The 14,105-nt window shown below is 43.1% G+C and overlaps 1 protein-coding gene across 4 annotated transcripts in view; it reads left to right on the plus strand.

Moving 5' to 3' along the window:
• Window positions 1-14,105, plus strand: part of ASL (argininosuccinate lyase) — a 280,073-nt gene that overhangs the window by 156,225 nt on the left and 109,743 nt on the right. For all 4 annotated transcript variants that reach the window (XM_069614866.1, XM_069614867.1, XM_069614869.1 and 1 more), the window contains one exon: window positions 1,203-1,280. In XM_069614866.1, coding sequence (XP_069470967.1) covers window positions 1,203-1,280 — 78 coding nt within the window. The remainder of the gene's footprint in view (window positions 1-1,202; window positions 1,281-14,105) is intronic.

Here is a 14,105-nt window from a genome sequence, read left to right on the forward strand (position 1 = left end):
GGAGTTCATACACTGTACTTTTTCAAGGATGTATTACAAGATAATTGGTGGTTTCCTATAGATGGATGATTTAAGTATTTTTCCTACAAGAAACAGTGCTGTGCTTGAAAGTGACAGAAATAGATGAAAAATATATGTATCAATATTCTTGTTTGCCATAAGGTTTACGGAGATGTGTGGGACAGAAGGGCTCTATAAGTGTGTCACTGTTTTTCTATGTTTAATCAATTATATGTTTACCGCTCCTTATTTGTACTATTGCTGTGTTCTCATTGATAATGTCTCTTAATCTGCGATTGTGTTCACATTTTCTGACTTGTAACTTTTCTTTTTTCTTGTTTTTTTTGTGGCTTCTTTTAATCTGTGACTTTGCTTCTCTCTGACTTGTATCTTTTCTGTGTTCTAGTTGGAGCTGATTTTTAAATCTATGACTTTGTTTTTCTGAAAACATCACACAGGTTCCTTAAAACTGCTACTCTCTGTGCTCTTTTATTTCATTTAGGATTTGTTTACTTTACATACATATTTCAATACTGGTTTGTGCAGGTTGCAGACATTTGGGCGAGGCCTCACCTGTCCGGTCTAAATTGGAAAAATAAACCCTCCGTTGTATCAAATGTGTTCTGTCTTTGTTGGTTTCTTTCAAGATAACAATAGCCTTTTGGCGTTATGCATGTCAGTAATTTCAGTTTGTGAATAAGTCTTGATTGGCGTGTCTCTTGATTTCCAAAGGGACACAGTAATTAATAATAATTTGGCATGTATATAGTGCTACAAACCCTCGGGTATCTGAGCCTGCTTACTATTACCCCCAGTGTGTGGTGCTCATTTATCGAGCTCGGAACGATGAAAGGCTGAGTTTGGCGCTGCCGAGGATTCGAACCTGCGTTAGCAGGCTCTGCACGGATATCAAAGCAAGCGCTCTACTCGCTGTGCCACTTGACCGGCTAGTAACTTTGATGAATTGACTATTGAGAATGCATTAAGTATTTCACAACGAGCCAAGTGGTGGTTGTGTTTAAGTTAATAGGGTGCATGAGGGTTTGGATTTCTTTTGTCTGATCTGTAATTTCTTTTTTTTTTGTGGTGCTGATTCTTCAAATACGAGACTTTGCTTTTTTTGTTTTAAAATATTTATTATGTTTTTGGCGGTTGTATTCTTCTTTAATATGGGCCTTTGTTTGCATTCCTTTTTCTTGCAGAGAAATTGATATTCTCTTTCCTGGGTACACACATTTACAGAGAGCTCAGCCAATCAGGTGGAGTCACTGGATACTGAGGTAACAACTGTCAAATATTAATGTTAACCTTTTATAAACTACATGGCCTTTCTAGGTGCTCTTCGCAGACAAGTCAGGTCTGTTTTGGACCAGTCCTGTGCAAAATAAAAACTGCTGTCTTTGCAATACAGTATCAAGCACTGGTCTCCATATAGTGGCTTAATTGCCTGCACCTCCTTCCTCACACCTTCTCCCACACTCCTTCTGGGTGAGAGTGTTGGACCAAACCAGTGCATTATTGACCTCTCTATTGCCCATGTACTCTTGATAAAGGGATTAACTGCATCTATATACACCTTTCCTGACACAATCCCACCAGCCAAATTATACTGACCAACTATAGAACACGACCATTACTCTTGTCCTCAAAAAGTAACCAGTAGATTACATTATTTATTTCAATATAAATAAAGTAGTCTCATGGAAACCTGTGGGTCTTGTATATAAAATAGAGTGTGCCGTGGCTCTGTGATCCTGTTAAGATACAAAAAGAATTGTCAGCAAGGTTGAACATTGAGATTCTATAGACCCTAAGTTTCATTGAGAATATCACATATGGCATCATGAACGAAACCTTGACAATCCTTGTTAGAAATGCTTCTAGTTTGTGTACTATGGATTTGTGTATCCAAACTGCTCTGGAGAAGATCAGTAAAATGAATTGGCCAATGGACTTCACATGCATCTTTCATATGAGCAACTTTCTTATAGTAAGTTAATAATTGCCCTTTTTCGGCCTTTTTCATAAATTGGCTGTATATAATTTAGACATGCTTATAACCTTTTTCTAACGTAATCCGGTCTGTTGCAAAAATAATGTATTTGAAGCGATATCCTATTTTTAAACAAGTGTTTTTAAACACTTAACACCCTGTGTGCCTTCTGGAACCAGTTCTCCCCTTGACAGCTACCAATCGGCTCTTCCTTATCTCTCTGCTTTCATTGGGGAAATGCTTCCAATCTGACCCCTCTCATCTGCTCTCTGGCCATCTCCTCATATATCCATAACTCGCCCTTGCTCTCCGAGTCCCCAGGTTACACCTTCCTCCTGGAACGGCCACGCATCTGACAAATGTGTTTGCTTGCAGCTTTAGAAAAGTACATTTAAACTTCAACCCTTAGTTATATGTCAATCCATTTCACTTTTTTGTGAGTCAGCACTGTGATTCAAATTGTGTTCAGAATTATTTGCATGCCGATATACATGTGACAGGGTAATTGTGGTTTTGTTTTTCAGTCTAAATTTCAACCGGTTATTAACATTATGATTGTGATAATTTGGAAGGAGGGAATCTAATACAAGTACATGGTGAGAATTCGAAGGCCTTATCTGTTCTTTGCCAGTCTACAGGCTTACATGAATTTCAGGCTTCTCAAACAATTGTTTTGCAAAGAGATTTGTCACTGCATGAACTATTTAAACTTCTGTATTCTGTCCTGTTGGACCTATGCAATGGCTGATGTTCTATTGTAGTTTATTTACTTTAATTAGTATGCCTAGCAAAACATAAAGCATCCCCGCCCTTGTTTGTGGTTGTTACCAATCAAGCATAAGACACGGGTCACAACCATAGATACAACAGAATTGATTAGTATATATAGCATTTTTATGCTGAGTTAGGGAGGGGAGAGGCAGGCATGCAGATCCTCTCTAACTACAGAAGCCCTCTATTTCTTTCTAAATTTCAATTTATTTTGGCCCAGCTGAAGGTTAGGAAGCAGCGCATTCTTTACTGGTGTCCCTTTGGCTTGCATGTTTCCCGTTTTTGTGGTTGCCACCTGTGACAGTCCCGTGGAGTGGCCAGGAAGTGAGGGAGGGGCACCCTGAGAGCCTGTGCATGGCATCCGGTAAGTGATACAAACCCTGGAGAAGGTATACCGGGGATCCCCAAGGCCTTTCACCATGCCAAACCTCGTTATCAGGGCCACTAATAACCCTCTAAGTCTTAAAAGTAAGACACATTTTGGACAGTTCAGATTGACTTGGGTACTGGTAATATACAAATCGAGATCGCGATTACAGCACATGCCTTGAGAGATAGAGAAGGGACACAATAGTGGAACATGATCTTCAACATGACTGCAAGCTCTCCTGTAGTTCAGGGCAGAGGAAACTGAAAATTAATACACACGCACGAGCCTGGTGAAATCAGTCGGCCACCATGACAAGGTTGCTTCATTCCAAAAAATACTATTTTCAAGAACTGGCCCTACAAAATGGCTACTCTCAAGAACTGGCCCTGCAATTACTAATGCAAACAATAGTGGGTGTACATAGGGAGTGGATTAGACATGCTGCCCTATTCCAATCACATAGCAAGGCCAATAAACAATCCTTGATGGCTCCACTGCAATGGGCCTATGGCCGAAGACCTGTGGCCTATGGAAGAGTCTCTAGTCGAGAGGTGTCGAATGGGGACCTTTTACTTGCTTCGGCAGCTCCTACCCCATACTTCCTCTCTCTCCCAGACCAGGGTTTTTACCCTTTTATTCTCTGCTGCCTCTGGGGCACTTTCTCTACTCTTTAGTCAGGGCATATGCCCTTTATTTCTCATGTGAGGGCCTCTGCCCTTTTCTGTTCTGCCTGCCCCTGGCCATAGCCTTCGTCTTCACCGTCTGTCTTTCCCTAATCAAAGGCACCCAAGTTTGCTTTCACTAACCTTTTCTTGATTAAGGCCGTGGCCAGGTCTCCATTCACCTGCCTTTCAGACTCTGCTTCAATCTCCTTCCTTTTCTGTATTTCTGGTCTCAGGGCGTTCAGTCTTGTAAGGAAGGAATGGTATCCAACAGTGAAGACAGACACAAGTAATCGCAGTTCAAGGGTGTTTATTGAACTTCAATGGGTTGGTTTGAACGCCTATCTAAGCCTACATCTATGGATGGGAGCAAACTACGACCAACAAATGATAATAACACAGTGCTAGTGGAGTCTTTGTCAAAATAAAAGGGCCTATACTAATAAACCTATTGCCAATCCTTACTTCTAAATACAAATGGTGTTGGACAACAATATATGCAAAAGGAAATGTGTTCAAAAAATGATATGTGAGGATAGTGGAGCAGTTGGCTTCCCTGCCTCATAGTTTTCAGCACGGGACAAGGCGGCACGCTCGAGCTTTACACACACACTCTGGCTTCTCTGCCATGAGGATATAGTTCAAAGCATAGGTATCAGGGCCCCTTCTATACCAAAGTCTCTTTCCAAATAAAAGTCTCTTATTGCAGAGGCCTGACTGAACAAAACAAGCAGGACTTTCACATTCAAAAGTTCTCGGGTCCACTGTTCACCATAGCTCTCCCTCGTTCAGACTCTGACCCCTTAAGCACAATGTTCACAATTGGTATCTCCCGTACCGGCTTGGGCCACTTATTCGCAATTTCTAAGCTCTCCTCTTTGTATCAAAAATCGAAAACTTTCGATTGTGCGATCGATTTTGCTTAAACCGTCACAGGACCACTTCGAGTCACTTCATTACTCATTCTTGTCTTTTACTTTTGCGTCTGCCACTTCTTGGCTGAATACCTCACATAGACCTTCGATTGAGCACACTCGTGGTGCCGGACCACTCTGTTACTGGTATTGTAGCTTTCTCCGTTAAAAATCAAACCTCCATCAGCAATTAAGCTTTCCTTGCGCCTTTCATCACACACGTTACCAATCTTCGTTCTTGCACTTTTTATACAATGCTGCCGCTTGCAACCTTGACTCCAACACAGACCGGTCTTACATCGGTCTCCCCTACTCACCAGCTCTGTTGATCTCTCTGGCACGGCTTTGATCTTGGAGCCAAGGACCGTACTACAGAGGCTGCTGCTCCTCCCCGACTCGGTCAGCCATGCAGAAGGGCCCCGGGTAAATCCGACACACAATGCAGGATTCTCCAGTCTGGTTTCCCGGCCTTACGCTTTTTGTCATGAAGGATTCAGGAAAGTAACAGTTTCTTGCTGGAAAGGTCAAAAGGTATCTCCCTCCTTGTGTACACTTCTTGGTTTACCGTCTTTCTCTCCTTGTTCATCTGCCATCTGGAAAACGCTGTTCCTTCGTGTGCTTTGCCTCACTCAGTGTGTGCTCTCGTGCTCCGCCTTTTATCTGTGTGGGGAAGTTTAATGGAAGTCGTCCGGTGTGAGTGGTTACCAGTAATTGCCTGACCTTGCGTGACCATAGTAGTAGGACATGTCATGTACAATGCTCGGGTGTAAGTCTGTTTTCTCCCAGAGCGGGCTGCCTATGTGAAAGCGTTCATGAAGGGAAAGGGGGCGGGGGGGTCAAGATCCCAAATACCCTACCAGGTAGGATGGGGTAAAGGTGTTACAGGGAAGGGGATACCGCGTCTCACCATCATGCGGCCCACTATCTCTCCGAAGACCCCTCACCCAGGTGATCCCTCCACACTGGTGATCCCTCCGCACTGGTCCACCCCAGGAACTGGCTCTAAAAGCGATGGCCATGTCCTGGCCACCTGGATGACAGATCCCCTGGGGACTAGCGAGTGAGACACCTTCTGGTTTCTCACAGTCTCCTTCGGTCTCCAGGTTTTACTATCAAGTCTCTCCGATCCGGCTCTTATACTCTGCCTCTCTTCTTCCAGAATGTAAAATTGACCACTCCTCTCCAGATCGCACAATTTGCCCTTCAATCTCCCTCTCCTCTCCTCTCTGGGTCTTAAAATCTAACATTCCACTGCAGGTGTTACAGCCTGCCCAGCTGAAAAGTCACCATTCCATGTCAGTTCTTGCAATGTTGCCAGATGTCTTTCTGTCCTCTCTGGGTCTTGCAATCTGCCTTTTCACTCCAAGTCTTTCAGCCAACCCAGCAATCTTTGCCTCTCCTCCAGCAACCTTCTTCCTCTTTAACACCACAACTCACCTTCTCTGTACTACAAAACTCCTTTCCCCTCTTGACACAGGAGCTGACCCTTGTGCAGTGCTGGAACGGACTAACTTCAAACTGATTGGCCAATGGGTTCTGTGCATGCTCCATGGTAGGGATGTTTTGTAGACCCAAGTTCATGGGAGGAGTCTTTAAATGAGGAAGCTGCTATCTTGGATCCCACTTTATTCTGTGTTTGTTGCTGGCTGGAAAGGGGCTGTTGATTTGTTCCCCTGTCTCAGGCTTTTGTTTTGATACTTCCTGTGCCGAACAGTGCAGGGTATGCATTGAGCATTACTCTCATGGAATGGGGCTTTTTTTTAAAAAACGTTTCTCCTTGGTTTGGTGGAATGCTGGTATCCTTTCTCTTGCTTTTAATGGAGGGAGTGACAACACAAATGGGACAATCCCCATCGGACCATTGTGAGGGAGACATGAGTTCTCTTCTCCCCCAGTTTTCCTAGTAGTGTGGGAAGGAAGTGGGGTTCTGTCTGGTGAAGACTGGACTTCCTGCTGCTCTGCATATAGAATGGGAGAGGGATGCATGCACCCTGAGACTGCCCCTTTCGTGGGGTGAAAAACACTTTCATGGGTTACCCCGGTCTTTCCCATCAATTACAAAATCTGTAAGCAGGTTTTCCAATTCCGGTCTGGGATTTCTCTGTTGGAAAAAAAGGATTATGAGAGATGTAGTCCCATTCTTATTAGTTTCCTTCTTCCTAACATAGGTGACCTGACTATATCCTCTGAATGTTCTATCCAATCCTGGTCCATAATTCAACATTCTGGATCCAGTCTGTTTTTTTTTTTATGAGGGGATGTTTATGGATATGTAGTTTTTCTGGTTTGTTTTTCCAAAGGGATTAGTCTATGCGCAGGGTTATGCTTTCTCTGCATAAAAATGCTGTTGTAGACCTGAGGATAGCATACGCAGGTCGATGTGGTGAAGTCAAGGTGTTCACTTCGCCACATGTGTGTATGACTGTATAAGTGTTCAGTGTGGAGTCATTTGGATTGCATATGTCCTATACGCCTCATATAAATATGAAAACTCACATAAAAATGAGGTTTCACTTTGTGCGTTTTTATGTATAGGGGGCATATGAAGTTTTGCAGTTCATACATGTACCCAATTTTCATCTCCTGTTTGTTTCATATGTCTATATAAAAATGACTTGCAAATCAGTCCTCGGTTTGATGTGAGTTTTCTAACTTATATTACCGTACATGCATAAAATGTACATCTCCAGCATGTACATGTTTTGTTCATATAGAACTTGTACATTGGTTTTGAGTTTGTGTCATAATGGCATGTGCAACAAGAGCATGTGTCATCAGTACATATGTCATAAGTGGGTGTTTCTTAAGTGTGTGTGTGTGTGATGGTTTTGTGCTGTAAGAGTGCTGGCCTTAAGAGTGGGCATTTTAAGAGTGTCGGCCTCATCACGAGTTGAGCGGATTGGTAAAAATGCAGCGGTAACCCTATTACCGCTGTATTACCGCACTGCCAAATCCCGCATTTGGGGCAAGGTCGGAAAACTCACATCCAGCTCTGAAATGGGGGTGAATGCACAGACTTTTCACCCATTTTCAGCTCAATTACGTGGCGCATTTTGCGCCAACAATGACCCATAGAGTTCAGAAATCAAAGGGTGTCTCGCCTACCAGTCCCTGGGATCTCTCTCTCAGGTGGCCAGAGCACAGCCATTGTCTTTGGATCCAGACCCTGGGGGGTGGATCAGTGCGGAAGGAACACCTGGGTGAGGGGTCTTTGGGAAGGAGAGTTGAGCCGAGCGATGGTGCGACGCGATATTCCCCCTTTCCTGTATCCATGACCCCTCCTATTTCATAGGTTTCTCTGATGTTCCAACTCCTACCCCTCCACCCCCCTTTTCTACACAAACACTGGGCTGAGGAAGAGGGCGACTGAGACTAACAAGACTGACCGTTCTACATCTCATTGGACATGTCCTGCTAATCGGGTCAGGCACTTGACTTTAAGGTGGCAGCAAGTAAGACCAACACAAGTGATCACAGTTCAAGGGTGTTTATTGAACAATGAATGCTGTATGCAGGTTGGAAAAACACCTAATCTAAACCTAAATCCAAGATGGGAGCAAGCGTCGACCATCAAATAAAAAATAAGGCAGTCCTAGTGGTGTTGTGTCAAATAAAAAGGCCTAAACTAAGAAACCTATTGCCAAACCTTACAACTAATAAAAAAAATGGTGTGGGACAGAGGCGTAAACACGGTTTTCTAACAAGTGAGGCCTGACGCTACGGTACTTGGACCCACCGCAGCGACAGTAACCTCTTTAGAATCCGACACAGCCCTGCTGAGTGTGCATTTGCAGATTTTGAGTGTCTCTTGCCTGCTCAGGCCCTACCCTGTCTACGCCTCTGATGTGGGATAGTTTTCAAGAAAAGAAAGAAGTGTTCTCAAATAATATGCCTGAATGTGGTGGCCTGGGTCTCCCATCGCTGTGTTTTGAGCACGGGGTAAGGTGGGATCTTGGAGCACAGTACTCTATCCGGCTTCTGCAGCATGAGACGACAGTTCCAGTGGCAGCTCTCATGACCGTCGATGGCCAGGTCTCGTTTCCTTTGACAGTCTCTTGACTTCAAGGGCCTGACGTGTTCAATATAACTTAAAATGAAAGTTCCTTCAACAAGATGAAAGTTTGTTAGGGTGATGATGGTTCACCCCTTGGGTCCCCCTCGTCTGGGCGCTGACTCTTCTCAATTCTTAACCTCCCTCAGTCGAGTTCACTATGGTTTTTCCTTCTTCACAAATCTTAATGTCTTCTCAAACAGTTCCAGCGGACATCCCTTGGCCGGGTTCACTTTTCTCAGCACACTGTTTCTTGGGACTTTAGACTTTGCCTCTCTTCTCTGGCATCCCTCTGTGAGGTTCACTCTTGCCTTCTCTTTTACACAGTTCAGTGTTGTTGGGATTTACATCCCTTGCTTTTTCAACTGTTCTTAAATCAAAGTTTTTCGATTGTACAGGGATTTTGCTTGACCCTCGGTATGACCACTTTGACCTATTTCGTTGGCTCTCCTATGGCCCTCTGGTATCTGTAGTTTCAACCAGAATCTTTGGAGTTAGCACCCATGCGGTGCTGGTTTCCCTCTGCAGCGGGTCTCCCCTTTAACACTTTTTACAGTTCTTTCACAGTACAATGCACTTGGTTCAAACTTGCCACTTTGTGAATCTCATTCAACACAGCTTGGTACTTATCGGTTCTCCCCTCGACTCACTGGCTGTGATGAACCGCTTGGCATCTCTCCTCTCTGGAGTCAAAGCCGGTACAACAGGCGTGGGAGCTTCCCTTGCACTTGCCTATCGGAATAAGCTTGCCCTGTGTACCGTTGACATCTGCAGTGGTTTTGAATGTCCTACGTGAGAGAATGAGGAGAAGGTGTCGAAGGAAGGGGCATACCACGTCTCATCCGCCGGTGTCCCACTCCCCGATTACCCCCATCCAGCTGATGCTCCCTCACCGGTCCACCCCCAGGAACTGGATACAATAGCCATGGCCATGTGCTGGCCATCTGGATGACAGATCCGCAACTAGCTAGAGAGACACCTTCAGGTTTCTCACATTACATACATCTGACACCCATTAGCTCTCTCCACCCGGATAAAAGGCAGACATAGAGACACTCTGAGCAAGGTGGAACACGAGAAGCAGCAGAATTTCCGGGGCGAAGGCGGACCTACTGGAGCAGAACGACTGTTCGAGGGACGAGAATTAAGGGTGAAGAAACCCAGGAGTTCCCTGCAGGAGGTTGTTGCTTCCAAAGAATCGTAAAAGATACGTGGAGAACGCCAAATCCCAGACAAGAAGACTGTATTGTGTTTCAAAGGCGCCCGTGACCCTCCCGGGTGAACGACAGAGTTGGGGAGACGAGGCCAAGCCTGTGGTATTAACCTTGACTCATGAATCAAAAGGCAAAGACAAGAAAAGGAATGCACACAGTCGGTGAGTTGGCGAGCGAGATGAAAGACCGGTGTGTGTTAAGGAAAGATTGAAGTGGCAACAATATATCGTACAATTGACAGCTGCACGCGTGTGGATGCGACACAAAGAAAGGCAGACCTGTGGTGAACTTTAAAAATACTGATAACTGTGCAGCCCGTGATACAGAGTAGCGGAGTGGTCCGGCGAAAGGAAGTAGCCCACTAGAAAGTCTCAGCAGCGACAGGGGAAATGTTTACGTTATAAAGCCACGACGTGAATGAACTTTAAAAGCATGATGATCAAGATTGACCCCAGCAAAAGGGGAAGCAGAAGCAGAAAATGAATATTGAACTCTTGTGCTTATGATATTGAACTACATAGACCAAGAAACACTGGGGCAAATAACACAAGAGTGCGAGTTGGTTTGAAAGTGGAAGTGGTCCTGCAGAGGTCTATGGTAAAAGCCTTGCATATTCGAAAGTCTTAGACATCAGGAAAAGGTCCAGGCCTGACTCAGGGAAACTGGAAGTGTGATAATTTAGGGGAAGGGAACCCTTAACGAAAATGAACAAAGCTTTGAATGCTGTGTTTGAGATGTCTGAGCCCGATCGAGGGAGACCTGTGTGACTTTTTGGTTGAACTGTGAACCCTTTCTGTTGCACTGTGAAAGATCATTTGAAACGCTGGAAAAGTGACTTTAACATGGAAGGCCAGGCCGGCCTCGATCTGCGTTTTGAACTGTTTTGTGTTGAAAACCTGAGCCAGAGTGTCATCCTGTCTACGGGGACTGCCTTACTCTATGTTGTCCAACGTGGGGAGGAGAGCTGAATCAGCCACTTTGATTCTTTACATTGTAACACTGATTTTCCTTTTCATACATATTTCCCCTTTGCACACATTTTGTATTAGAGATGGGGCAGGCATTCGGTTTTGTTAGTATAGGCCACTTTGAATTGACAGAGACTGACTAGAACTGCGTTTTGTTTATTATTTGATGTTACAGACTAGTCCCATTTTAGCTAAAGGGCAAAGTAGGAGTTTTTCCAAAGCTAGAGAATTGAATAAAGATTTTACAAATTGTACCTTTTGTGTAAGTGTCATACTTGTGATACCATGCCTCCCTTATAGAGCACTATGGATTCAAAATAAATGGGGATTTACGCCGGTACTGCAATTTGTAATCGAGCTCTAATAGCACCAGACCAAGTTGCGGTAACGCTGTTTACATTGGGCGGTCCTGGCGGATTAACGTCGGGATAACATCCAGCATGTGATGAGGCATGTGTGTTGTGTATGTTGCAAGAGTGTGTTGTAAGAGAGGGTGTCATAAGCGTGTATCTCATTAGAGTATGTGGTATAAGGCGTATGAATGTTTGGTTCGTAAGTCTCTCATGTGAGTGTATGGCATGTAAGTAGTGTATGAGTGTTTCATATAAAGTCTTGTAATGCACATGTCCTATACGCCGCCCATATGTATGAAAACTCACATGAAGGTAAGGTTTGACTTTGATGTGAGTTTTTATATGTATAGGAGGCATATAAAATGTGCACAGTTTATGCATGTATGCATTTTAGATCCTCTGAAAACTGAAATCAAAGTCAGTCTTGATTTTGATGTGAGATTTCATACGTTAATTGTTGTACACACTATTACAAAACATACTTTTAAGACACAAAAATGGTTATGATACACATGTACAACACACACACACACTTATGACTCATGCAATGTATCTCCCAGACGAACGTGTACAGTTTGTATATAAGATGTAGATTCTTTCTACTCATGTCTTATGCGTCTCCTATACATAAAAAAGCTTACATTAATGTGAGGTCTAACTTTGATGTGAGGTTTCAATACGATTACGAGGCGTATAGGAGTTTTTCATTTCCTACGTGTACGCAATTTACATTTCCTACACATCTTACCTACATGAGAAAAACTGACATCAAAGTCAGTCCTGACTTTGATTTGAGATTTCAGATGTATAGTAGTGTTCATATACAAAACTGACATCTTCTACAGTTAACTGCACAGGTTGTATGAATGATGCACTTTCATTCTGTGCTTGCATGGTATGTAGATAAATATTAAAACGTGAATATCTTGAAATTAGCTAGCTCGATATTTACTTTTAGTGCACCAATTCACGATAATATCTAGGTGCATGCCAAAAAAAAATATGGAAAGTCGAAGTGGGCAATTTTGAGATTTTAGGCATACTTGTTTTTCATATATGAGAAAACCTGTGTTAAAAGCTTTTTATAACAAGATACAAACATTTTTGAAAAAATTAAGCCGACTTTGAAACATTCTGACATTTTGCATGAAGGGGCATCCTTCTAGAAATTTGACTGTGGATATTTTATTCATAGAAAGGTTCAGTAATTATTAAGAAAAGTTATTTATTATTATATATGTGCCTGAGTGTGCATCTTTTTCTCTGTGAGGGTTTGTATCTATAGATGTATCTGGCTTTTTGTCTATCTGTGGTTCTGTCTGTCTCTCGGTGGGGGTGAAGAAGAGGAGGGAGGGAGGGATGTGTGTGTGTGTGTGTGTGTGTGTGTGTGTGTGTGTGTGTGTGTGTGTGTGTGTGTGTGTGTGTGTGTGTGTGTGTGTGTGTGTGTGTGTGTGTCATTTCAGCCAAGTCACACACAGTAGCCATGATTGTAAATTCCCTTTCAATTTAGAGCCAAATGGACAGTGCACTGTGGGTATGGAAATTACCTTAAATGTCATCTTTGGTTCAAAAAAATGTCTTTGGCTATAGGGTAGTACTATTTTATAGAAAGCATTTTTCAACATGAGACAGACAGCTCTCAAGGATTCAGTCAACTGTAAACATGTGTCACTCTTATTAACGATCATCAATACAGTATCGTCTGAATCCTTGTAGTTGGAGCATTGGGGCATGCGAGCAAGCTTCAGCAAAGTTATGGTGATTTTGAAAAGACTTTACCATTCCAGCTAAAACGTAAAATCAGAAATAGTAACTTCAGCCAAATCACCACAAGCACAGTGCCACCCGGTAACCGTTACTGGAAGTTCACATCGAGTTCAGAGCCAAATGGACAAGCCTTTGCTCCAGTATAGAGCAGTGTTCTTTTATACATAGCATTTTTTAGCCCAGCTCTCAGGGATTCAGACAACTGCAAACATGTTTCACCCTTAAGGATCATCAGTACATTATAGTCCGCACTCTTGTAATTGGAGATTGGAGCATTGGGGCAAGACGATCAAACACTGGCAAAGGTGTGTGCGGATATGTGTGTGTGTATATTCATACATACCTCTTGCACTGAGTGAACTGTATGTTAACAAGTGGCCGGTGGGTTACAAAACGGTTCGTTACACGTTTTACTTTGTCCTTGTGACGCCAATAAATCTGGAATTGTTTTATTCACTTTACCATTTGTTGGTAGTTATTATTCAAGGTATCCCGTGAGGCTCCCTCGGGTGCCATCCCAAGCGGGAGTCCATGCGCTTTTGCTGTTTCTTTAATATTTTTTGTAATACATATATATTATTTCGGTGGGTGTACATTTACATGTAGACCGGTCTGTTTTGGGTATCTGAATATATCTGTTTCCATGTATGTTGGATTGTATCTGTCTTGGGTGTCTAAATATCATCTATCCCTGTCATCTGTCTGTATGTCTTTCAGTGTATCTATCTATTATCTTTCTATCTTTGGGTGTCTGTCTATCTGTCTTTGGGTGTCCCTATCAGGCATTTTTCTGTGTGTTTTTGTTATAGTACACTGTTTTGAAGAGAACATGGCTGCAGCACGTATATATTAGAATGTGTCCATTCCAATCAAAGTTTTGAAGTATATTATCATTGGTATTATTATTAATATTAGGGTATTTATTGAGAGCGGACTTCTATTTGGGAAGCAACGGAGCATGTTACAAACCATAGGGGTAAAGATACAGTGAGGCGAGCAGAGATGCAAGAGAGTGGTGCTATGTTAGTATGTTCGTATATCA

This window comes from Ambystoma mexicanum, chromosome 9 (genome assembly GCF_040938575.1).
Source record: "Ambystoma mexicanum isolate Mex_15411 chromosome 9, UKY_AmexF1_1, whole genome shotgun sequence".
NCBI classification, from domain to species: domain Eukaryota; kingdom Metazoa; phylum Chordata; class Amphibia; order Caudata; family Ambystomatidae; genus Ambystoma; species Ambystoma mexicanum.